This window comes from Letharia columbiana (assembly GCF_014066305.1).
Source record: "Letharia columbiana isolate WasteWater2 chromosome Unknown Sc0000013_s0, whole genome shotgun sequence".
Classification (NCBI taxonomy): domain Eukaryota; kingdom Fungi; phylum Ascomycota; class Lecanoromycetes; order Lecanorales; family Parmeliaceae; genus Letharia; species Letharia columbiana.
Window position 1 is genome coordinate 526373 of NW_023501052.1, and position 25140 is coordinate 551512.

Below are 25140 nucleotides of genomic sequence, written 5' to 3' on the forward strand. Positions count from 1 at the left end.
CATGTTCCATAGCCTCAAAAAGTGTGCTTCGTTCACGGCATTTGCGAGTTGAATATGTATACACATTGCCAACGCAACCAATTAATGACGTTCGCTCATGGCAGCCCTCTTCCCTCGTTGACTGCATTGGCGACCTGGCTGGTGTTTGGGCGATTTTCTACCGCCAATTATTAGCTTCGATCTCTTATCGGTGCAAGCCACAGAGACACTCACCGGCATATCGCTCATAGCTATCCATGTATAACTCATTGGTGCTGGTCGTTGCCTTGACACCCTCATTCTCCTCAATGGCTTTTACCCAGCTCGCCCATCGACTACCCGCTTCCGGTTCAGGCCAGCCGCGGTAAGGTGCTAGTACCTTTTTCAACCTCACGATCCAAGGCGCGAATTGGATGTCAACAAAGGAAATGTGAGGGCCGAAAAAGAAGGGACCGGACGGATCCGCAGCTTCGACGATCTTCTGGATTCCGTCCGTGAGCTGCCGTGCTTGTTCGACTTGCTGGCCACCGTCTTGAGATTGCAGTAAGCCGTAGAAGTGTGGCAAGATGTTGCGATTGATGTGGTCAGACCAAAGGCGGCAATGCGCTCGATCTTTTGCATTGGGTGGTAGTAGTGGAGCTCCTTCATTGAGGTCTTCCAGGTACTCCATTAATACTGAGCTTTCATAGCAGCCCCAGTTGTTGCCGTGTTGAAGGGCCGGAATGAGTCCGCGGGGATTGATCCGCATCAGCTCTTCGGGCTTCTCGTATGGATCGACCTCAATGTATTGATAATTGAGACTTTTGACCTCCAGTGAAATCCACACTCGTTGTACGAATGGACTGAAACGAGAGGTCAGTCGCAGCTAATAAATTGCACGCAAAAGCATCGAGGATTTACCAGAAGCAGCTGCCATATAGCTTCATATCATGGTCCTTGGAGTGCTTCTTCACTGTGGTTAGAGCAAGTCCAGTAGCTTTCTTGTGGTATGTTTTCTTGTCAGAGTTAGCATTGTCAGACATCATTCGGAAGGTGATTGATAAGTAGACAGGATGAAAGGTACGATTGAGAGTAGAGAGTCTGGATATCAAAGAAGCACTGGGAAGCATTGAAGAAGCTTGGTGGTGGAAACGAAAGCAATTCGCATGGTTCGACTCCTATGACGTGTAGCCGACTTCGGATCGCCCCTACGCGGAAGCTCGACGCGGTGTCATGCCGCCTTGAGGTCTCGCTTTCCTGTGGTAAAAAGCCCCCGGAATTAAAAAAAAAATTGTTTGCTTACCATGGATTTCCTTCTTTCCTTTTCTTCCTTTAGAAAATGTCGATGAAGGCTACTTTTCTTGACTTTATCACTCTCCTCGATGGTGTGTTTATGCGCTCCAGCCGTTCCATCACCTTTACCATTGGCTCCGTTCCCATTGACGCGCTGTATTGTATAAAATCTTGCCCCATCATTGCCAGCTTCTGTAAGGGTCGGGAGCCCGTTGTTTGAACTTTGTGTAGTGGAAAGTGCTTGTCCAGGAGCGAAAGAGTTGTCATTGGCAGGGGTTTCAACCGGAAAATCCGTACCCATTAAGGCTCTTGCTCCCGGAAAGTACTCCGTGATCTTGATTTTGACGTCGCATAGATCGCGTTCCCTGGCTTGCCGCTTTCTCTTCTTCTTATTGGGGTCGTCTGACTTTGCCGTCCCCGGTGGTCGCCCTTTGAGTCTGCAATCCCAGTAGTGAGAGACGAAAGGCTTGCGCTTGTAGCGTTGAGTAGAGCGATGGGAGTAGATGTTGTCTACGTGTGGGAAGTACGTTTGGAATCTAGCCCAGAGAATTAGTCACATTGACGGCAATTGGCCCCTTCAATCCACCTACTGCTCCTCAGTCAAAGTGATAGCCTCGTCAACGTCAAACAGCCTTCTCCGCCATTGCTCCAAATTGGGAGGGTTCGGTACCATCTTCATGTTACTGAAATGCCCCTCGGTCGTTCCCCCACCCGTAACCGGGACTGGCCGTAGATCCAATTCATGTTGTAGACGCCCCAGCTGCTCATCATGATTCAGGTGCGCAGCCAGTAGCTGGGATTGAGGATGCATAGTCGGTGCCAAGATGCCGAACTGGCCTCGACCGCCGTCGGTAGTCTGCTGGGGACGCGTTCGGGAGAGAAGACCAAACCCGCCTGCATTGGATGGGTCAAAGACATCATTTGGCTGGGAAGAGGATACAGGTGGGTTTGAGCGAATCTCCTGAAAGCGAGGTTGATTGGGTCTCGGACCATCAAATGAGCTTGATTCAAAGGCGTTCCCTCTTTGCGGGTGCTGTAATTGAGGCTCGTTTGCCAATTGAGGGTCGAATTGGAAGTCATCTAGCCCAATGTCTTGCTGTGAGGCGAGGTTAGAGTGAGGAGGGTATGGCGACGAATGGAATATGGTCCCGTCATGAAGTTGTCGAGCCGGGAAGTGATGAGGAAGAGATGCCTCCATTGCGACAACAAAGGTTCCCTGCACTCTGAATATGTAAAGGCGGCGACATGTTAGCTCTTCCCTGCATGCGTATCGGCCGAGGTCGAATGATATAAGCTAAACCTGAAGAGTTTTAGCCCAGTATTAGCACCGATGTTCACCCGATGGCGAGTGTGGTCAGACTTCTGTCATTTTGATGTCTCTTTCTATTCCATCAACACCCCTTTTGATGATCCATTGAGGAGGGTAAGTGTGTCCTTACTCTAACGGTCATCATCAAAGCTACGAACGCTCCGCCGTCGAAATGGTGGCATCATTTTCTCACAACATTGAGAAAGTCCCCATCATCCGTACAGCCATGTCCAAAGGCGCTGGCATCCTGCGCTCGTATTTCGTGGTGATTACTGATATATTTCCATTGCATCAGTCGCTATCAGTCATGAAGCTATTCACATCTGTCCGATAGTATTCATCGTTCATGCCCCTTACTATTGCGTGCTTTGAGCTGATTCTCGCATTATTTCTATCGCGCCTTATCAGGGCCACATGGCGTAGGTACCCAGTTGCCCATTGCACATTAAGCTCATTCCAAATTGGCAAATATTTCCTTGGGATTCTACGATTCTTTATGCACCTCGTACCTCGTACTTCTCTGTCCCCCCGTCTTTACTTATCTCTTGCTCCTCAACCAGAACAACTCTGTTCTGGTGATTTGTCGTACCTTTACAAGATGTTGCAAGTAGCGTTACACTCCCCTTCAGAGCCATGGGCCATTGGGAATGATTCTCTCCCAAGAGCCCATTCAGATCGCCAAGACCCTGCATTGCCAACAGATGATCGTCAACAGCCCGATCTCGGAAGCCATCTTGTCGTCTCCCCATACACTACTTTACAGCATCTTCTTGACTTGAGAACACTCGAAGAGTCACAGAGACTTCTAGCCAGGGCACTGACAGTCCTCCAATCCGTCCGAGGAGACTACGCTACGGCCCCCTACCACCAATCATTCAACTGGGAGGCGGTGATGGACCGACTAAAGTCGTTACTCGAGCTCTCACAATACCAATGGAAGCGCCAACATTTCTACATAGTGGTCTTCAGATCCCAGGTTCCTCCAACTACTGACCGCACGCACCTCGGTGCGCTCGACCAGAAATCCCACATGGAAGCAACCAAAAGCGGTGGATTATTGAAGTATTGGTTCGGACTGCCCGACGAAAACGGGAGGAACCTGGCAACATGTACCCATTCTGCCATTCCCAAGGGCCAGATCTCCAGACATTGACACTCTAGGCAGGCATATGGCGCAACTTCGCAGACGCGCGCCCGGCCAGTGTTGGTCCGGGACACAAAGAGGCCATGAGAGCAACCGTAAACATGTACACGGAGTGGAAACTGGAGCGGTTGAGGTTCGAGATTGGCGATGGCGCCGGGGCATGGAGTATCACACCGTGGGAAGATTGACCCGCACCAACGCCCGGGTCTACGTACGCATAGATGGGCATAGAAGAGCGTTGCATAGCGTGCGAATTTCCTTTCCATTGATGCTAATGACATAGATGAAATGGACGTAACCTCGGGGGTAAAACATGCTACCATTCCAGGCACCGGAGGCTACGCTGGTATTGCGCATTTTTTTCGCTAAAATCACATCTGAAGCAGTGCCTCCCACAAAATGAACCCATTAGAACCTTGATCTCCTCTTTCCTAGTCCACTAGCGCAAGGTCTTGGCCCACAAGATGTCCTCTCAGCGTGGTGGCTGCACCAGCAAGGACCCCCCTTCCACCGGGGGCGGCTTCTCTCAATCTTGGAATGATTACTCGTAACTTGTATTGTTAGGCAGTTCCAGATTTGATATGTAGGTAGAGTGGGAAGTTCCGGTGATAATTTCTCAATATGAAGCTATCCTGCTACCATGTATAGTACAGCTCTAAGTGAAGTATGTGCAGGCCTTTGATAAATGTTCATTAGCAGCGTGTAAGGACGATTCGAACAACGAACCAGCATCAGGTGATTAGCACGAGCCTTCCGACATCGCTAATCAGCAGCCGTCTCGTTTCTAAAGATATCTTCTCCCACTCTTCTTCACCCAGTCCTCCCCGTCTCCCACCCCATACTATCCATAAGCTTCTCCCAACCACCGTCCGACGTCATGCCCGTCAAACTTCCAGGAGTCATTCCCGAGCCGGGCGTCATCCCCGTCCCCATGTCCCAGCCCGCTGGAATCTTAAAAGGATCTTCTTGCTGTTGTGCTGGCGGGCTCATTGCGTGTTTGACACCCTCTCCAGTAAAGATGGTACTATGAGTGGGAGGTGCGAATCCCATCATGTAATTACCTCCTCCGCCAGTACTGGACGTAGTTTGGTCATCCTCATGTCCCTGCGATGGGGAGTATGATGTATTTGATGACGAGTGATTATAACTGCTGTTCGACTGCGGCGTTGGACCCCGGGAATTGGCGGACTGGTCGGCCATTTCGGTATCCAAGTGCCGATTGTTCGCATTAGTGGCGTTGATCTTGTCGTTATCCGTAAATGAGTTACGGCCCGCCACCGTAGCGATGTTGCCTTGATTCCAGTCGTCGCTTGGAAAGATTTTCTCATATCGTTGAGAGTGGGCGTCGGGCTTGTTTTGAACTTCACCTGGAGGCCGATAGGAATGGGATTGCACATTTTCCGGAAAGAAGGGTCGAGGTGTGCCATGCATTCGGGAAATGACGTCGACTTTGCGGTAGGCATATGTTCGCTGGCGAGAATCTTCTGTGCGGACTCTTGGGCTTTCTTTCTTGGCGTCGTCTTTTGGCAATCGTGTGTCTTCAGAGGATCGATTATCGCCGGGAGACGGGCCATCTTCAGATTTTTCTGAGATGTGGAAGACAGGGGAGCAGTGAGTCTTGCTGCCGGCGTAATCGGCCGGCAGATTGCTCGAGTCCTGGCATTGAGTCAGTATGTGTTGATTTGGCTAAAGCTTAATGCGATGAGTGTCAGTGAACAAGATAAAGGCTGCTTACCATTCCTTCCACATATCGTGACGTGTAGTCCGGATTGTGCAAAAAGATGTCTAGACCGCTCCCCTCGATATCCATGTTCAATTGGACCAAGAATGATTCTGAAAGGGGGTTCTTCCTCTGTATCGCTCGCATGGCGGCTAGGAGGAATTCCAGGGACTGTCGAACTTCCTGGTCATTGGGCATCTTCTTGAGATACTGAACAAAGACACGAGCGGCAACATAGAGGCAGAAAGCCATGAAAGGGTTCATCTAGCTGTCGTGAGCAATGATGGCTTCATGTAGTTGGAGGGGGTTTAACTCACGCCTGCAACATCTATATGACTGGTCAAACGCATCACCCCGGCTATTTCCGCTGCTGCCAAAATGCACCGAGTTCTGCTCTGCTCAGTTATGTTGTCTGGTAGTTGGTTCTTCTCTGCTTTGAATATCGCTGCTTGGTGGAGGCATATTGTGGAAGTGTGGAGGGCGAAATTCAGGAATACAATGTTGGGATTTCTTATACCCGAGGGCAGCCGGAGATACGAAGGAAGCTGGAGAGCCGTTTTCAGCAGATCGTTATCCATAGTGCGATGCCGCTTCCAGAATGGTCCATTCATGTCGTGTTCTTGTTGGTTGGGTTCCGGGCGGTGAAGATGGGTGAGATTGAGTCCAAAAAAGTGGGTGACGAGCACGAGTCCGGCTAAAGATGAAAGCTGGGATGCTTGTTGAGGTCTCATGGCTTCCTCTAATGTTGGCGCTTTCTGGGCTGTACTGCTTTCATAAGCCTCCTCGCTGACTGGGAGGCAGGTCATGATCTGAAGTGATGTTAATGCCGGGTCTACTTTGGTACAATCCTCTCAAAGCGAAGACTTACATCTCTTTCATCAATCGCCATTGGCCAGCCTGTGCCGATACTAGCGTACCGATCTACACAGTAAGCCATCCAAAACGTCCTTCTCCGCTCCTCACGTTCTGTCCAATCTCTTGGCGGCGGGAGACATTGCTTCACGTCCAAGCCGACACCGTCTACTCGATTCAAGCCCATCATGAGAGCCATTCGTGCCGCGCGACCGACACTCATCCAAGCTCTTGGGAAGTACATCATCTTGAATTCGTACGCGCAAATGAGGGTCCAGGTCTGTGCGTGTGCAAGGGATACGAACGCTTCGCCTTGGCCTTTCATCTCATCAAGCTCGATGTACTTTCGTGCCCGTCTGTAGAATATATCCTGGTGGTGCATGTATTTGTCTGTAATGGAGGCTGCGTGACACCACATTATGTATCGTAGGCAGATTGGTGGGCGCCTGTCAGGAGCTAGATTCATGGAAGTATAATACCGGTATTTGTGAATCATCGGTAAAGAGGTATGTATCTTATCGAAAAAGACCTGTGTTCTGTGGTCTTGTCAGCATGCCCCGATATGGGGGCCCAGAGATCATACAATTCATCGACTGCTTCCTGCGTGGGCATTGGTTCTTCCAGACCAAGACCTATCATCTCCCAAGAAAAGTTCTGATCGAGGTTGAGATCTATCTGTGGCACAAACTCTGAGTCTGGCATCATCTCTGAAGCCAAATTCGTCATAGGTAGCATGATGGGGTCGTTGGTGGGCATGGAATCGTAAGATACACTGGGCATCGATTGCTGCATTCCTGCTTGCATACCCATAGACTCTCCGATCTCGAAGACAGTTTCCGGGACTCCATGTTGCTCAGGTTCACTCGTGTTCTTAGATTTTTTATTATCTTGATTCTTCAGCTTGCCCTCGACTTGCGCTACGCATGATAGACAGCATCAGCCCAAAGATCCCAAGCCAAAGGCAGAGAGTGTACCGACCTAAACGTGCTTCCAAATCTTTGACATATCCTCTCTTCGGTCCACTCTTTCGCCGTACTTCATCATATGCACAACTATGTCCAAGTCTGGCGCATGTCGCGCATTTTGGCTTGTTCCCATCACACTTCAGCTTCCTCTTTCTGCATATCACGCACGCAATACGCTTTAGCTTCGCCGTTCCGTTTTCTTCTCCAGTAGCATCGGTGCCATTCTGGTCGTGAGGACTGAACGAATCTTGCGATTCCAATTGCGGCTGCCTGGAGAGATCGTTAAAGTAGCCGTCGTCGTCGTTAACCGCGTTGAAGGTCATGTTCGGATATGAATGGAAAGGATGAGTAGCCTAGAAAACAAGACAGTGGCTCTTGACAATTGAGTAGGGAGAAGTGCAGGCAAAGGGAAGTGTTAAATGTTTGTACTCGCTGCTTGTACATGATCAACCCCCGCCAAGCCAAGCCAAATCAGCCCTACTGGAATCGGCATGCCCGCCGCCGCATCAGGAAATGCAACCGAGCTGCAAGATTACTGATAATGCGAATACGAAAGTCACTCTACGATTGAAGACAATTGGTCGAGCTCGAGGCTGCCAATCCGTCAAAGTTCTAACAGGCGAGTTCGATGTTACTCTATCATTGCTAGATCTGTATCCATGACCTAGACGTTGCCGTCCACCTTTGCGAGTACGAGGCTGCAGCAGGAAACGGCAGGATTGCGCAGGGTTTCGTGATTAGCTGAACCCTCTGTGTTTCATCGCTCAACAGATGATATCTGTTGCTCAAACAGGCTTAGGCAATTCTGGTGAGGTAGATTTGTCCTCCATAGCTGCAGGTGTCCATCTTTTGATCTGTCACGAGCGTGGATGCTATGACTTGGTACTTGTTGATTTTGCAAGCCGCTAGGTCAAGCTTCTCCATAGCAATCAAGGCTTGGAAAGGCCAGTGACCAAGTTCTCCTCGTGTTTCTGCTGCTCCTCTTCCACCTTATCATCAGGCTTCACCTGGTCCCTAATAACACCAGGGAACCTATCCCCTAGTTTCTTCTCCTTTTTCGGCTTCTTTTTCACCTCTGGCGGAGGGTAAGCTTTCTGTTCTACCTCTTGCCATTCCTTGGACGCCTTAAATTCTGCTTGTATGGGTTCAAGGAGCGCATTGAGTGCGTCGGTCACGCCCGACTTCAGTAGCTGTGGTGTGAGCTATCAGATGGTCAGCTGAATTGTATCGGCGACACACAGGTACAGTTTCTAGTATAATTCACATGAAATTCTGGACTAAGGGGCCCAAAATCAGTGACTTACTGTATCAGCTGTGTAGTCATCCTTTAGCGTCTCGATGCTGTCATAGACCAGGGGTTCTCCTTCTCTCCGCTCCACCACGAATTTGCCTTTACCTTCGGTCTTCAAAGCGCTGACTGGCAACAAGACATACTCCACGAAACTGATCAGACCATTGTCCGTCACTTCTTTTGGCACAGCGTATGCTTTCTTTAGCTTTTTCTTGACAGCATCAGGTGTGTCCAGTATATCGATCTTTGATTCTGGATCAGATGCAGACATCTTCCCTCCCGCAAGACCAGGTACCTATTCTTATATGAGTCATCGCATACAGTCCAGAGGCTTGCATCGTACCATTGAATTCATGAGATGAGCTCGCTCTTTATAGTTGATCCGGGGAAGCTGCTCCGCAGCCAATGTGAAAATCTTCCGTTGATCCACTCCGCCAAATTGTGCATCCACGTCAAGGTACTGCTCATCCAGCGCCTGCATTAGAGGGTAAATGAGACCGCTCAGCGGAGCATTATCCATCTGCTTCACTACCTCGGCGCCTGCCTTTTTTGCGTCGTGTTCCGTGACTACCGAGCTTAATTTGAATAAGTCCATGGTGTAATTGCTCGAGGTTTGGTAGTCGCTGCCCATAACGAATTCCAGTTGATCTATGGGAACATTGATAGCCTTGAGGAGGGAGGTTATAACGAATCTGTAGTACTTCGCGCGTTCCTTGACCAGTTCAATTGGGGCTTTGAGCGCGTCAAGGAAGGCATGAATATCGGCGAGAAGTATCTTGACTTTGCAGCCGGCACGAAGGAAGTGAGCGAGTTTGACCTATTATCCATCATCAGTCAGAGACCTGTAGATTCTTTCTTGTGTGATGCTTACCATGGGCACAAAGTAGGCGCAGTGAGGTCTGTCATGTCAGAGATCGGAGTCTCGGGGGGTTGAATCCTGGTGTACCTACCGACCAGTGGTCGCAGTACCTATAAGAGTCAACGATTGCAGCAAATCCAATGGTCGAGCCTCGCCATACCCCAGTAGATCTTCAGAGGTCTATCTTCCTTGAGAACGACTTGTTCGATAATTTCAGGTTTCAGGACCTCTTGCAGATTCTGATAGATCAGCTTGAGCCTCTCCTCCCGACTCAACTGTTCCGCCATTTTAGAGGAAATTGACAGCTCGTTGGATGTGTTTCTGAGAAGGGCGCATCTGCAATGGACTTTGTGACTGTTTTGTCTGATCTCAGCTTCCGCCGAAGTTTGCCCGTTGAAGCTCGGGCATTCCCGTTAGTGGCCGTGCCAAGGCTTGATTCACACTGGAGTTTGAACGACGTCAAACTTGAAAAATTGTAGAGTAGAATCGAATCTTTTTCACCCACAAGAGTCATCTACCATGTCTACACTAGCTGACGAGCTGCTCAATGATTTTGAGGACTCAGGTTCTGAAGGTGAGGGTGAGCAGCAGAACGGATTCCTTCGAGATGACGCGACACCGCCCGCAACCAACGGCCGAGCTCAAGCTCCTGAAGGGTCTATGGTCTTAGATGGAGACGAAGAAGATGTGAGCGAGGATGAAGAAACAGCTCTCGGAGGTGTAAGAGCGACTGGCGCCGCTGCAAACGTCGAAGATGAGGAAGAAGCCAAGGCCAAGGTTGAGAAGATGCAACTTGGGGGAGTGAATGATGTGCGAAGTGTTGCAGGTCTGATGGAGACGCTGGAACCAGTATTACAGGTATGTGCTTGTCTCTTGGTCCTTCTTTTGCTCTACAATAAGACCAAAGTTTACATTTTCTGTGGACATAGCCCTGACGTTTCCCGTCGCCTTCAGAAAATCTCCCATTACCAAAATCGTCCACCTGGGCAGCAGACCACTTTTGTTGGTTCAATCGAAGACAATCCGGAGTATCATCTTCTCACACAGTCCAATACGCTTTCCACGTCAATTGACAATGAGATAATCCTGGTGCACAAGTACATCCGCGACCACTACTCAATCCGCTTCCCTGAGCTGGAGACACTCGTTACAAACCCTCTCGACTACGCCAAGTCTGTTGCAATCATTAGCAACGGGCCCATGGATAACATCAAAGAACTTGCGCAGAAGACCGATAACATCGTCAGCGCATCGCTGAAGTCGATCTTAGACGGACCTTCGCTCATGGTTGTTACTGTCGAGGCTACCACGTCGAGAGGACGAAGAATGACAGAGGCAGAGCTGCAAAGAGTTTTGAGAGCTTGCGAGATGACCTTATCCTTGGATCGAGCGAAGAGAGTACTCACCGAATACGTTCAATCAAGGATGAATCTATTCGCACCGAATCTCACAGCGCTTATCGGCTCCCTCACTGCAGCGCAGCTGCTCAACTTTGCTGGAGGTTTGACCGGCCTTGCGAAGACCCCGGCGTGCAATCTACCTCCTCTTGGATCGAAGAAGCAATCACAGACCGGCTTTGCCACTAATGTTGGTGTACGGCAGCAAGGCTTCCTCTATCATTCTCCCATAATCAAAGGCATACCCAATGACCTCAAGCGCCAGGCCATGCGTATAGTTGCTGCAAAAGTCGTCCTCGCAGCTCGCGTTGATCGTGTTCACAATAGCCCTGACGGCTCCAGCGGCGAACAGCTCAAATCGGACTGTTTAGACCGCCTCGAAAAACTCACAGAACCTCCCCCTAATAAAGGTCCTCGAGCTTTGCCTGCTCCAGATGATAAGCCATCTAGAAAACGTGGTGGCCGACGTGCCCGCAAAGCCAAAGAAGCGACGGCAATGACTGACCTTCGCAAAGCGCAGAACAGGATGGCATTTGGTAAGGAGGAGAAAGAAGTCGGTTATGCAGAGACCACGAAAGGTCTCGGTATGATCGGCCAGGCGAATGAGGGCCGCATCCGCTCTCAGCAAATCGATCAGCGAACGAAAGCCAAGCTCAGCAAAAACAACAAGGGATGGGGCACTGCAACGCCTCTTGGTTCAGGTACCGCAACCTCCCTTCGCGGATTTGGACAGTCTGGTGGCAACACCTTCGCTCAGCATGGCTTACGAACAGCTGGCGTTGGGGCTGGCACGAGCGGGACTGCGAGTAGCATTGCTTTCACGCCTGTGCAAGGACTGGAGCTTGTGGATCCTAAGATGCAGGCTGAACGGAAAAGGAAGCTAGCTGAGGAGGATGATCGGTGGTTCAAGGGTGGTACTTTCACGCAGGTTGGGGGTGCTGCTGCATCTAATGCAAATGGAGTTGTAACAGACAGTGGAGGGTTCAAAGTACCCGGGCTGCCAGTCAAAAAGATGGCGAAAAGGGAAGGTTGAAATCCCTTCTTCCTTGACGAAATCGTAGCATCTGGCGCTGGGAATGGTAGCATGGCGCAAGGAGAATCTGCTCTTCTGGCGAATGCAATTCATTTTTACGGGTAATCGCCCATCGATTGTGTATCATTGGCTTCTTTGCTATCAAATCTTCCTACTTTCTCAGCTTACAACCCCCTTCCCGCCGCCATGAAGTACACTGGAGTCCGGAGAAACATTGAGAGTCGGTACTTTTGGTAGGGGAAGAAGCCCGAAAACATGCCAATGCAAAATCCTGGCTCAATCTAATCCCACAAGTCCTAGCGCGCGGTAACTCCGACCCCAGGAGGTTGAGTGGAGAGCTTGGGGGTGAAGTCTTGAGGATTCCGCTGGGATTCCGCCGTTTGCGGTGACCGTTTGAGGGGCATCCGCTGGAGGGGTCGGTCGGGGTTTTTGCCCCCGTCAGTGGCATGTTCTACTGCCATCCCAGACCCGCTTCTGTGGCCCCCGGGAGACTCTTTAGGAAGTCGTGGAGAATTTTTGAGATCTCTTGGGGGGTTTGAGCCGGTGTCGACTCTCCCAAGGAGGGAGGAGACTGGGGACCAGCTTTCGAGGAGATCGCCCACTTTTTGCTACTTTTGGCGACATCTCGAGGGGGGTTAGTCCGAGGGGGAAAGGTTCCTGCCCCGTCGGTGGGGTATTCCACTGGCATCCGAGGAAAATTCGGCTGAAGGTAAGGGAGCTGTGGGCTAGAGGGTACGCTACTCTGAGGGCGGGTTGTTGGAGTTTGAGATTCGAATGGTGGGATGCGAGGGGACTGAGATTTTAAAATACTGACTGGCGTAGAAGAAGCCAGAAACGCCCAGCATTTCCCCGCAAAAGAGCTTGGCAGATAAGGCGGAGCTGCTCGGGCCAAAGACCAGCGCTTTCTGACGTCCTGGTACAAATCCTCAGCGAACGTGACGGTTGAGGAAGGTGTTAGCAATTGAAGCCGATGGAGAAGGCACGATAGCAATCCGAATCACACCGTAGGGACCGTGCGCCCGGAGATGATGATCAAATCAAAGTGTTCTGATTCCCTCAGTGCGCGAATCCGAGCGAGACTGGGAGAGAAGGAAGGATGCAGCAGCTAATTTCTGTGTTGTATCTGAGCGGACCCGATCAACAACCGCATACATGAAATCAGGCATGTAACCCTAGGCGGAAGCAAGCATATATGATTTGCTAGAAATGCTCGCCGAAAGGAATGCAGGAGATGCAAGGGACGCGTGTGCTTCCAGGGTTAGCAGGCAGCGGGGTTGGAGGGCGAATGGGATTGGAGAATGCCTGATCACGAGGACGTCAATCACGGGACGAGGATGTCAATCACGGGTCGAGGACTTTGAGAAGTACAAGTCACGCTGCGCCAATTGGCAGCGAGAGATTATGATTTGGGAGTGTCATACCTCTTTTGTGTTATTATGTATGTTGACTCCGCTAAACAATCTTCCTCAAACTAACAGTAAAAACAGTGTTGCGTCCGATGGCTTTGCAGCACCAGCATTCTAAGCCCAACAGTAAGGACAGTGTTATGTGTGATACCTTGCTAAACATGCATGCTTGACCCAACAGTAAGGACGGTATTACGAATGATGACTGCGCAAAACAAACGTGCTTCCCAAACAGTAAAGACAGTATAGGCCGTCCACTACTCCCAGCTCTCCATCGTTGCGGATACCTCCCATCGTCGCGTGAAGTCCTCAAAGCCACTCAGCCCCTGGCATCACTGCTTCCACGAAAACAGTCGCTACCTTGGCATCGACTAGCAAAATCTCCCCAAATGTAGTACCAGGATCGATGTCCTCGTAGAACCGTCGCCCATCTGGACCCTCAGTATTGGACAACTTCAGAATAAACATGTCGCCCGAGAATATGTTCCCCGACCATGGGTTGGGGAGCAAAGTTTCTCCTTTTTGAAGGGTACAGAAGACGTGATAATTGGATAGACATATCATAGTACGTTTCGCCCAGGCATTCTCGCTCCAGTGATGTAGGCGAGTGTCGGGTAGAGGACCAACGTCTGAGTAATCGGCGTGCTTGGTACCGTGATAGAGATGAGAGGTGACTGTCGGCATCTGGGATTCGAGAAGTGCTCGAAGTTTAGGGTCCAGATCAGTGGGCGGGATTGGCGGTCTGTTAGGCGTGTCCACAGTCTTGATGTATTCTAGATAATCGGGTCCTGTTTGAGTAAGAACGAGGACCTTGACGTGCGTGGGAGCCGTCATGTTGTGTCTAGTTCGAGGGTCTCTGAGGCGCCAAAGTTCAACAGTGAGTAAAATGTGCATCTGAGAGATCCACTACTTACATTGACTGGCTGAGATGTCTTTTAATGATGTGTTTGGTATCTTCTTGATGGTGTCTCCCACGATATGGTACTGTGGTGATGTGATCGCGAATGGGATGGGAATTGGGCCGTGAGGATGTACAAGGAGTTGTATGTTTTCAGAAACAAGAACGAGGGAGAAGGACTGATCTTAAATAGAGAAAGAGAGGACTGCCCGAAAGGCAAGCAGAAAAACAGAGTCACAGTCTGAAACCTGGGGAAACATTCTCTAACCTATGCATTGGCGATACGTCTTGTCTTGGTCAAGTCTTCGAGTTCGCAGGCAGTAGATCCGAGGCAGAAGTTGAAGAGAAGGGACTGCCCGGAAGACATTCGGTGAGGCTTCAGCGCTGCCTGAAACGACTTTCCAAACATATGTTTTAGCTGATTGTTTCGTTGATGGGTTGTCATGTCATAGGCAAAAGGTCTACAGGGACCCAAGAGGGTAGAATGGTCAAACAGTAAAGCACGTGTCGGAGAGAGTCACTTTTGTGACAAGGGATACTGGATATGGTTGTAGTAAGAATCATACTGGGACGCTGTCTTGCTTATTGCTTTTCTTGAGCAAGAAAGCTCGTCTAACCCATCAGGAAGGACAGTGCTATTGTGACGATCTCGCCAGTTATGCATGCTTTACCCAACAGTAAGGACAGTATTGCTACGACAACTCCGTGAAGCGGACACGCCTAACAAACAGTAGAGACAGTATATGCAAGATGATTCCGAGAAAAAGGCATGCTAAACCCAGCAGTAAGGACAGTGTAGTAGCGCATCCAACATATCTAAGTCGCCAACATCGCCTAAGCTCCTCAATGCCGCTCAATCCTCCAAGTCTGCTGTGCCAATCTCGCAAGCAAGATCCTGAGCCACTCAAGCCGAAAAGGAGGCAGGGACAAGCTGCAAAAGGGCCGACTCTAGCTCTGGCGTGGCCTCGGCCTTGGGGAAAATGTCCTTAAGTACCGGTGAACCCGTGGTGCCGAAAAAAACCAGGACAAAGACATCGCCGAAGAATATCCCCTTCGTCCACGGATTGGGATGCAACCCTTCATCCAGATGCGTGACTAAGAAGTGGAAGAAACCTCCTCCGAATACGCCTCGTTTTTCCCAGGCGTCCGCGGGCCAGTGTCCGTGACAAGGGTCAGGTAGCGTGAGTTGGGAGTTGGTCACCACGTGGTCATTCGCATTTGCTTGAGTTGTGTCGTCGCGTCTAGCGGGGCCCGAGGACGTTTCGCTAGACGGGTTGATGACAGGCCGGAACTCTGTACCGGGGAACGAGTACACTTTTGTAATCGTATCGATGGTTGGAAGGAACTCTGTACGGGGGAGGTTCCATCGGCAGGGAGAACGAACACTTGGACACGGGAGGGAGCCGTTTCTTCAGGCTCTGCCTTTGGGCCATCGGAGCGCTGAAGTAAAGTCATTAGTGTAGGATGCGAATGAGAGCTTGATAACTTACTGTCTTCAGCGTAGGACCGTCATCATGATTTTGTTTTGGGGCGTCCATGATGATGTTGACGATGAGTTGGATGACGCTGTGATGCGGCTGTCTGACAGGGAGCGAGTTGAGACCGGGAGAGAGGATAAAGGAAGAGTTTATGTGATGTCTGATGTCAAAAGCAACGGTGTGTTGCGGTTGTTCGGTGTGGAGCGAGATGAGAAGTGGAAAGAGGATAGAGGAAGATTTTGTGTGATGCGTGAAGCCAAAAGCAACGGGGAAAGAGCGGGCTTATGTAGTGGAAGAGTACTGCCCGACAAAAGGCGAAGTGAAACTCATGCACTGCCTGGAACGTCTAGGCAGATGTCATGGCTTGTGCGTTTCGTATCAGATGGCACGAAGCACGTCAAGGGTTTGAAGATCGAAAGAGGCACGATGACTGGGCGTCCACGGATACCCTGAAGAGAGTCTTCAAACAAGGCATAATGCAACATCTCAGCGGTGGCAGATGATTGCATATGAGTTTCATGCTTCGGACATGTACCTTTAGAAGATGCCTTTCTTTGTGAAACAGGCATGCCTACCCAACCAATATCAAAGATATACAATATGTTTCAGCTCTCCGAGACTTGACCGCCTTGCTGTGCTGCCCAATCCACTCTCACAACTCTCTGCGGGGACAAATACTGCCAAGCAAATCGAGGCATCTCTCCAGGAATTTTAAATCCGCCATGATCTCGGGATACGATGACTGGGCGGTAGAGGAGCCGCCGAATAGAGTCAGGATTGAAACGAGGGATACTACGACGTCTCAGCGCTGAAATATGACCATGGAGAGAACAGGTTGTAGGCTATTGTCGTAGAATTGCTTTGTAAAACCGGCATGCTTAATCCGACAGTAAGGACAAAGTAGTAGCGCGTCCATGATCCCCCAAGCTGCTCAACGCTCCTCATCTGTATTTCAAAACGACCAATGTGAGGGTCTTCAATATATGTCTTCCCCCCCTGGCTCGAAAACCCTATTTCGGAACTGACGTCCACATAGAACCGCCGCCAACCGCTATCGATGTCATCCGAAGCTTGCAGAAGGAACATATCGCCGGACACTTTACCAGCAACGTATGGATTCGGAGTCAGAGGCTCTCCTTTTGTAAGTGTATAGAACAGATGATATCCAACCATTCCGTACAGGCCGCGCTTTTTCCAGCCTTCATCGTTCCATCTCAAGCGGGTGTCGGGTAAGAGGCGAATATTAGGCTGATAAACCCCCTCATTACGGCGCAGATCCTCTAAGCTTTTGGGCATTCCCTCGTCACCGTCCTTTAGAACATCTTCAGGCAAGTGTAAGAACAACCAAGCGATTTCGTCTCTCCTGTCGATGTAACTCAGGATATCTCCAGTTGCTGAATCGACCTCATTGGGGCGAGTGAGCGTTAAGATAGGCTCTTCGGTGGTTGAATTTCTTCCAAGTACGGGCGACTTCCGTCAGCAGGAATGATGTAAGCTTTAATAGATGTGGGGACCGTCACTGGATTCACTGAGTCCTGAAGTTGGATTGTCAGTGTAAGATGCACCTGTGAAGTAAAAGACTTACATCAGCCCGGATATGATGTCTCTGACGATGTTTCTTGATCTGCTTTGTGAACCAGAAATCATGATGCTCTTGATCATGTATGGTGATGCTGTGTTGTGATTACTCCACGAACAGCGGGGTGAGAAGAAAAGTGACGACGAGGGAAGAGATTTGTCTGTTGTATAAAGTCAATATTAATCAGGGAGTACCAGCTTTGTATAATGGAAAGGGTAGCCCGCCAGCGCTTCTAACACGCTTGAAACACTAAGCCTCCAAACATAACCCCTCAGTCTGTGAAACAGTCAGAGACTCATGTAACATAGACTCCGGTGACCATACCTCTCAGCCCTGTACCAGGCGAGATCACCCCAGGTGGCCCACCGCCTCTCTCACCCACCATAAACTTCCAAGCAATCGGTCTCACACTCCTCAGCGTCTCCAAACACTGATTCCCCAACGAGCAGTGCAGAATTTTCTGTGGCATGTTCTCATAATACCAATCGCCCTCGTCATTCTTCCCACTCGCCATCTTCAACACGAAAGCGTCACCAAATACACGATCTCTTGCCCATTTGTTAGGATGTAAGCCCATTCCTAGAGTTTGAGTGTACATGATGTGGTATTCGCCGGTCATCATCTCCAGGTCGGCATACTCGCGTGGGACGGCGTACAGTCGTTGGAAGGCACGGTGATTCCAGGCTTCTCCAGATCCCCAGAATGGATCGACGACATTTGGCTGAAGGCGTAGACTGGCGTGTGTGAAGGTCAAATGAGGTTCTTCTGTTTTCTCGGCGAGTGGGACGTCAAGAAACTTGTCAGTGCCTTTGACATATGAGTGGGCATGTAGACCGGGATGATTTTCAAGTTCTTCCAGGCTCCAGGTCGCTTTCTCGTACAAACTGTCTCTCGAGTCGTACAATTTATCGAGGTCGATCTGGGCATCATCGACCATTGGATTGAAAAACTTACAGGAGTGACGATTGATGTCCCGCATGTCATCGGCATTTGAGTGGCGCAACAGGTTGGAGTCGTAGAGACTATAGTGGTAGTTTGAGGTTGCCTTGACGAGTTGGAGGGTGATCAAGCAGGGTAGGGTGCCGTCGGCTGGGATGCGAATGGCGGTGATGGTAGGGAGTGCGGGTTCATCTGCCTCAGGGAGTGCAGCTTGGTCTTCCTTGGGGGGAAAACGTCGTTGCTCGACCCTTCCGACCCGTAACTCGGCAGAGATGGCACACTTTTGGAGGAAGAGGCCATTTAGGTCTGTTCTGTTAGGGTGTTTGAATTCATGGTCAGCGATAATGAGGATCCAATAGGGTGAGTGTATTGTGACGTTAATACTCACTTCATTCTCTTCGGACCTCCTTGAAGTGTCAACACTTTGATTCCCTGCCTTAAAAGTGGGGGAAACAAGTAGAAGTGAAGGAGACGTTTCGTGTGTGTGTGGGAAAAGACGAAGGCGAAACGAAAGGAAATCATGGGACATGAGAGGCGGTGTAAGATTGCCTTCACAGTCACGAGGACCGAGGTTGAGCGGTCCGGGGACCGAAGGCAGTCTATGGACGGAGATTGCAACCAATGGAATCGAAGGGTGAATGCAGATGAGGGGGACAATTCTCGTACCACACTGAACATTAGCAACGCTCGCGCAAGTCTCCCTTGGCAAATTTCTCCGCGAAGAAGACACCATATTGCCATGCGGTAAGAAAACAAGTACTATGCTTCATAATTCGAAATGGTAGAAAAGGGGTATCAAAAGCTCAAAGTGGCCTAAAAGCCACTTGCAGCAGTCACAAATACTTCACAAAGAGCCCAGATAGTGGATGATACCTCTCGTTGATCTGCCCTATGGTTGAGACCCTTCCACCACAGCTTGCACTACTACAAATCGCTTTCAAACCCTACACAAAGTCAGTCCGAGTCCCTGCAGGATCTGTCTCATTTCTCAAGCTGAGATCAGAAGATCAACGTCGAGGGCTTGGGTTCTTTCCTAGGACCAACGATAGGCAAAGCCTTCGATCCTGAATTTATACATTAGACTTGCCATAGAGATAGATGTTGATGACCTTACCGCCCTTCGCTTCATATCTCAGTGTTGGAAATACTTCATGTCTGCAAACGGTATTCCTTACTCTTGCAGGGTCGCAGCTTCTACTGATGATGAGATGACAGAGGCTTGTGACCGTTTGGAGTAGAAGAAAGATAGAATAAAATAAAAGCGGCGCTACATTTCCCTTTATCTCCTGGACAGCATGGAAGGCTGTCTCGCTGTTCGATGGGGGAAAAACCCCCACCTTTTTTTCCAAAAAATAAAAAAAACTTTTTTTAAAAAGGGAAAAAGGGGGCAAAAAAAAAGGTTTTTTAAGGGGGGGGAAGATGCATCATCTGAAGCTCCGTTACCAAACAGCTCGGTTAATCTGCTTCAGACTCACCCTTTAAATAGACGCTGCCATCCCCCTCTTCCAAGCTCAGTGCCACCCCGTCATACCCTACTCCAAGCCTCCTATCTCCATCCATATGCTCTGCAACGCGCTTCACCAGAGTACTGACTGCCGAGGCATAGCCAGATCCACAGCCCAATTCCGCCCTAGAGCGGCAACATCACAAGCATAGCGGACGCCGCGAAGACGATGGCTAGTGCAGCGCATCGTGTTCGATGATTACTCAAAAACTCTTGAAGGAGATGAACAGAGACTTCAACGAAATCCACGCTTCAGGGACCGTTCTATAACAGCGGAGCATGGCGTCAAGGAGTTGCAGTCTTGAGCCTCTGTACACCCAGCTGGAGACGAGACGAGACAGTGAGGAGGTATTTGGGAGGAAGTGGACGCGTGGAGGATTTTCTTGGAATCTCAACGAGGCAGCAGTCACGTCAAACACCTCCCCCCACAATCTGATCGAAACCGACCACCCAGAAAACCATGAGCAGACGCCTATGCACCTGATCCATCCAAGACAATATTCGCACACGACTTCTCGCGCCGACGCCCTCGAATGTCAACGGGAAAGCTCGAAGACGAACCTCCTTCGCACCGACGGAACAGACCCGCAAGAGCGTACCGGCAGATAGACGGCACCGGCGCGATGGCGTTATCACATTTAGAATCCCACCGGATGGTACATCAAGAAGCGTGTCCAGCGTTTGGAGATCTCGCCGGTCAAGAGAAAAAGAAGAGTCTCCAAAAAGCGTGAGGTTGATAGGGCTGAAGCTTGCTGTAAGCGGTTAGCGCAGGATACCGTGGCCATGAGGAAAAATCAACGCAAACATTGCCAACAGAGTGTACAGTACCTTGCTATGCAATCACCTGCGACTGCTAGCAAGCACTCTTGACCTTACTGCTTGCAGCTGATGCTGGATTTGGGATCGTCATGGGCAAGCGACGTAGATGTCAAGACTTTGATTCCTTCTTCATACGCATGCATGCAGCTAGGATACATCTCCTTTCCTTCCCTCTCATCTCCATCATCAGCCATGCATCATCCATCCCATCCAACAGCCTCAGCTAGTCCAACCCCTTTCATCCTCCCACTTTTCCGCATGCCTCCCAGAAGACAAAACCCTCATGGATAATAGTAGACCAGCATGCTGATTAAGCGTTACCTGTGTCGTCGGTATTGGTGTTGGTACATTGTACAGTGTGATTAATGATCGTAAGAATTGAATGCTCTAAAATCCTTCCCCTTTTCTTGTGTTGATTTGGTATTCGCCGATGGTGCTCCGATAACGCCTTGGTCCCATGCCCCCACTGTCATACCCTTCAAATGCGTGCTGTTGATGCTCATTAACTCGCAAAACGAAGGTGATTGTTGCTCTGCTCGGCACTCGTGCCCAAGTTCAGCCAGCTCATGTCCTCTGTCTCCCTGCCTCCTCGTCCTCTGGGCCCCAGTTCCTCCTTCTTTCGGGGAAACGTCCGCACTTGAGCTGCGCCATACTCCGGCTGCCTGCTGGTACTTTCTTCAGGCACTGCACGCTCCCTCACCTGAGTCGCACTGTAACTAGCCACGGCGGCATTATGAGGAATCCGTCTCCCACTTGCTGTCCGAGCAAAGTCGCGAGACGCAACGTTTCTCAGACCTCTATTCGGATCATCAACGGGTGATGTGGGAGTGTTCACCCCTGACGGTCCCTGGCTATTGGGCACGGTCGGGAAGTTTGGTATTCGCACCCGCTCGCCAGGATGTGGATAAATCCTGCTGTTGACCCTGCTATCGACGGGGACTCTACTATCCGCCTTCATCCTGCTGTCGGCATAGTCGCTGATCGGTCGATCTTCTGTCCAGGAACTTCCTCGCTCGCCTGCGGAAGCTACTGGATCCCAAGATTCCTGTCCATCACTGTGAGAGTGACTTGCGTATTCATCTTCTTCGTCAATGTCAGAGACGAGGGTCGAAGGCGGGGATGGTTCATCTCTTGGGTCCGGTCTGGTACCGTGCGTGATAGGGACCCCTTGAACTGGGTGAGGGAAACCGGTGGGAGACAGGACGCGAGAGTTCGGCGGGTAAAGCGAAGGATTTTGAGAAGCGCGAATATTGAGAGGTTCGACTTCAGCCGACTCGTGGGGGTTGGATGAATCGTATTCCGATTCACCCTCACCCGAGAAATAGGTTTGCGGCCTTGTTTCTTGGTCATGCCCCAGCGGCATAGAATTGAGATCCTTGGAGTTATTGTTGATGAAATACCTGCTCCAGCCCGTGTCTGTTCGAGGGTCGGTCCTCGGATCCGGAGATGTCCTCAGAGTTTCCTCAATTGGAGGGCCCATGATGGGTGCAGATATCGTAGGCGGCGACTTTTCTGGAGATCTACGACTCCAAAACGAATGCGCACTCCCGGCACTGTCACCTTGGTGATGAAGTAGTGCACGTTTCGATTGGGAAGAAGCCGCGCCTCCTCGCTCTTGAGCTTTGACATTGGCGTTGGCGCTAGCCCCCAATTTGTCAGACCTATTCCTCCTGTGATCGGGTTCAACGAAGCTGCCTCCGGCCTCTTTCATAAAGGGTGCTCCGACATCACGAAAGTCCATCTCTGCTTTATCCTCGAGTGCGTAGCTGTTTGCTTGTTGCTCACGCTTCTTGTCTCTTCTCCTCCGACAGTACCGTAAGAGAAGTAGAAGGATTACTAGAAGAGCTGCAAGCCCAAACACGCCGCCTAGAACAGCCCCAAGAATAGTCAGGGACTTGTTCCGTACATTCGTGTTGGCTGCTTGTTGGCTCGGTGAAGCTGTACCGCTTGCACTAGTGCCTGTCGCAGCTGTGGTAGGAGTAGATGACGTTGAACTCGGGGCTGGTTCATCACCAAAGAACTGGTTGGGATCAACCCATTGGTTTCCTGTTTGATTAAATATCGCCAATGGATCTTGGCTGTTTCCACCCGATGCAACGATCAGGCCAGACTTTGGATCCTCCGCAAGCGAGTACCCCGTTCGAGTCTGCTGGGGTGCAAGAGTATTATTGTAGGCTGGTCTATCGGCTAATGTCGTATCCCGTTTCCGTCGTTTCGCAGGGTGGTGTGCGGATCTTGAGTATGACCTCTTAGTAGATGGTGGCGTGTTCGTCGCATTTTGTAGAAGAAGCGTTGAGATCTGATTTGGCGATGTGCTAAAATCGAAGATTTCCAGTACTTTGCTCCCATCGCTTCCGTCTAATATCGTAGCCTGTACCATGGATGAATCCCTCAAAGCATTCTGCAAGCTGACATCCAGCTGCTGCCACCCTTCGACAGGGCCAAACGTGAAGAGTTTCGTGTTCGTCGGATCCCCTCCCAGCATCAATGCATGTGTAGTATTAAACGGTAGCACTAGCGGTGAGATGACTGGTGGCGCAATAGAGTTGAAGGCTTGAACGTTGTAAGGTGATGTTGTTTGGATGAGGAAAGTTTGTGATGAAGGCCCATAGTCATTGTTCTGAGTACCAGCGTACATGAGGATCGATGAGGATTGTTGTAGGTATGTAGTGCCATGGTCCACTCGATTCGCAGCGACGGCGTCCAGAGGGGACTGGGATGTCCATGTCTTGGTAGAAAATGAAAAGGATTGTATGCCTTGATAGTTTGAAGTCGAAGTGGAGCCGCCTACAACAATAAGCGAGTTGTCATCGTTGTAAGCGCCTTCAACGCAGGTGGAGCCATTCGTGGGTACGCCCATGGGTAATTGTGTCCAGGTTGCGCCATCTTGGAGGGCCAGCGATTGGAAAGCGTTTGCTTGGTATGTGTAGAGAACGCCATTGTATATTATGGAGCAATGGTCGTTCAATGGTACCGGTGGCGCTGGAACGACCATTGTTGTGGGTTATTCCCGCCCAGGTTGCACAGGACCAAAGGATGGGTTAAGGTGATGGCGAGAGCAACCAGGCGCTTGCCAGTGGCGAATTGAGTATGTTCACGATGGAAAACAACTATCGTATCATGTCGATTATTGAATGGCGTAATGTTTGTCCCTGGGTCGCCTGTACAGTCTCGCAAGCCCCTTCCTTTCCTCACTCCTCCAACCTTTTTGCCCTTGCCAGCCTTTCTCCCCGATGCGCATCAGCCTCCGTATATCATGGGATTCTGTGATGTCATGTATGTCTCTTAGAACAGGAGAGTGTCGAAAGGGAGGTGTTGTGGGAGGAGATGGTGATGTGGAGATGTTGATGTTCCGCAAGGCAAGGCGGAAAGAGCGACCAAAGATGAAACACCTCGGTAGCGACCAATGCAAGGATGCCAAGCGCAGAAACTCGTGCCGATTCCTCCACAGTAGGGCTCAGCAAGGCTCAGTAGGGCGTATGCTGAATCAACTGGTTGCATTACGAGGGATTGTCATACTGGCAGGTTGCATTCTGTGCATGTAAGAAAAATCCATCATTCAGGTAATGTTCCAAATGGCTGCCGGCCCGTAGCGATGCAGTGCGGATGCCCTGAGAGAGAGGAGCAAGCGAGAGGCGGATGATGGATTAGAGGGTTTGATGGCGTGCTGACTACATTTATGATTGGGATAGAAACACTACGAAAACACATCATTATTGGATCATATTGTGGCCCCTAATTGCGTGGTTAAAGGGGAAGACCTTTCAAAGGCGGGAAGGATCAACAGCCACGAGGGATCAACTATCCCAAGTCCCAACCCTTGGTACGCCAAAATGCAAGTCAAACATTGAAACATGCGACCGTTATGACCAACTGACGATCTCTAATGATCGTGTGCAAGCAATAATACCTAGATTTTGAAATTATCATGCATCATATTCATCGCTGGCATTTCGCGGAATATGCTCTGCTATTTATGGCCCTTGACCTCTGCGCCACGTGTGACAAGTTAGGACGCATGGGCGTAGTCTGGGCAAGAACTTATCGCCATGACTTGCCAAATGCTATATATACATAAGTACCTTAAAGATAGTAAACACTAATCAACATGCAACCATATCATCGGTCCTTTTTCGTCTCTCGCGACGATTTTGCTCCTTTTTACTCGGAAGGAGTCAGGCTCTCAGCGTTCATGTTGGACATCGCCGACAGTCAAAATACGGCCAACAAGAGAGACTTTCTCGGGCGAAGACGATCTCGAAAGTATCATCTCCATAAATAGCTCATGGCGCCCGCAAGCGCAGATTCTCATTTTGACCGTTGGACCATTACTACAGGCGCTGTTCGTGCCTGGCATGTGTTGAGTACTATCCGCAGTCTCATAAGTGTTTATTGAAACACTATTGGACGGGATTTCGAATATGGAAACCGTCTAGAAGGACCAGTAATGTTTCTACGGCCTGCTGGGAGCAAGATCCCATCTGGCGGAAGAACGATGTCGACTTGCGATTTGAGCGCCTCGGGTGGCGCCATCTTTTCTTCAGGGGCAGTCCTTGCAATGGCGTGGCACCTGCATACTTAGCCTGTCTCAAGTCGACAGGACCCGATGTCGGGATTTTCGGAAACATGACGCTGCTTTGAAGCTTTGGGGTCGCGATTCAAGCGCTTACAGCTTTACAACCTGGTCGTTGCCAAG

General features: G+C 50.2%; 10 protein-coding genes across 10 annotated transcripts; 2 read left to right on the top strand and 8 right to left on the bottom strand.

Annotated features, from left to right (window-relative positions):
* Positions 1-95: 95 nt before the first annotated feature.
* On the bottom strand, positions 96-2449 carry HO173_005091 (uncharacterized protein; the record flags this gene model as incomplete). The annotated part of the gene is made up of 5 exons (XM_037307009.1): positions 96-157; positions 214-821; positions 880-974; positions 1262-1787; positions 1842-2449. 5 exons carry the CDS (start codon positions 2447-2449, stop codon positions 96-98), a joined length of 1899 nt encoding a protein of 632 aa, XP_037166133.1.
* Positions 2450-3158: 709 nt separating this feature from the next.
* Positions 3159-3892, top strand: HO173_005092 (uncharacterized protein; the record flags this gene model as incomplete). The annotated part of the gene is made up of 2 exons (XM_037307010.1): positions 3159-3669; positions 3726-3892. 2 exons carry the CDS (start codon positions 3159-3161, stop codon positions 3890-3892), a joined length of 678 nt encoding a protein of 225 aa, XP_037166134.1.
* Positions 3893-4514: 622 nt separating this feature from the next.
* On the bottom strand, positions 4515-7564 carry HO173_005093 (uncharacterized protein; the record flags this gene model as incomplete). The annotated part of the gene is made up of 6 exons (XM_037307011.1): positions 4515-5360; positions 5440-5688; positions 5742-6233; positions 6293-6812; positions 6860-7193; positions 7255-7564. 6 exons carry the CDS (start codon positions 7562-7564, stop codon positions 4515-4517), a joined length of 2751 nt encoding a protein of 916 aa, XP_037166135.1.
* Positions 7565-8170: 606 nt separating this feature from the next.
* On the bottom strand, positions 8171-9678 carry HO173_005094 (uncharacterized protein; the record flags this gene model as incomplete). The annotated part of the gene is made up of 6 exons (XM_037307012.1): positions 8171-8443; positions 8546-8827; positions 8876-9349; positions 9404-9431; positions 9483-9501; positions 9552-9678. 6 exons carry the CDS (start codon positions 9676-9678, stop codon positions 8171-8173), a joined length of 1203 nt encoding a protein of 400 aa, XP_037166136.1.
* Positions 9679-9910: 232 nt separating this feature from the next.
* Positions 9911-11821, top strand: HO173_005095 (uncharacterized protein; the record flags this gene model as incomplete). The annotated part of the gene is made up of 1 exon (XM_037307013.1): positions 9911-11821. The coding sequence occupies one exon, from the start codon at positions 9911-9913 to the stop codon at positions 11819-11821; it is 1911 nt and encodes a 636-aa protein (XP_037166137.1).
* Positions 11822-13536: 1715 nt separating this feature from the next.
* HO173_005096 (uncharacterized protein) lies at positions 13537-14061 on the bottom strand (the record flags this gene model as incomplete). Its single annotated transcript, XM_037307014.1, has 1 exon — positions 13537-14061. One exon carries the CDS (start codon positions 14059-14061, stop codon positions 13537-13539), a length of 525 nt encoding a protein of 174 aa, XP_037166138.1.
* Positions 14062-15029: 968 nt separating this feature from the next.
* HO173_005097 (uncharacterized protein) lies at positions 15030-15663 on the bottom strand (the record flags this gene model as incomplete). Its single annotated transcript, XM_037307015.1, has 3 exons — positions 15030-15418; positions 15472-15565; positions 15616-15663. The coding sequence occupies 3 exons, from the start codon at positions 15661-15663 to the stop codon at positions 15030-15032; spliced, it is 531 nt and encodes a 176-aa protein (XP_037166139.1).
* Positions 15664-16395: 732 nt separating this feature from the next.
* Positions 16396-17012, bottom strand: HO173_005098 (uncharacterized protein; the record flags this gene model as incomplete). Its single annotated transcript, XM_037307016.1, has 2 exons — positions 16396-16966; positions 17008-17012. 2 exons carry the CDS (start codon positions 17010-17012, stop codon positions 16396-16398), a joined length of 576 nt encoding a protein of 191 aa, XP_037166140.1.
* Positions 17013-17453: 441 nt separating this feature from the next.
* HO173_005099 (uncharacterized protein) lies at positions 17454-18514 on the bottom strand (the record flags this gene model as incomplete). Its single annotated transcript, XM_037307017.1, has 3 exons — positions 17454-17458; positions 17507-18432; positions 18510-18514. The coding sequence occupies 3 exons, from the start codon at positions 18512-18514 to the stop codon at positions 17454-17456; spliced, it is 936 nt and encodes a 311-aa protein (XP_037166141.1).
* A 2432-nt stretch (positions 18515-20946) lies between these two features.
* On the bottom strand, positions 20947-23439 carry HO173_005100 (uncharacterized protein; the record flags this gene model as incomplete). Its single annotated transcript, XM_037307018.1, has 1 exon — positions 20947-23439. The coding sequence occupies one exon, from the start codon at positions 23437-23439 to the stop codon at positions 20947-20949; it is 2493 nt and encodes an 830-aa protein (XP_037166142.1).
* Positions 23440-25140: the final 1701 nt, after the last annotated feature.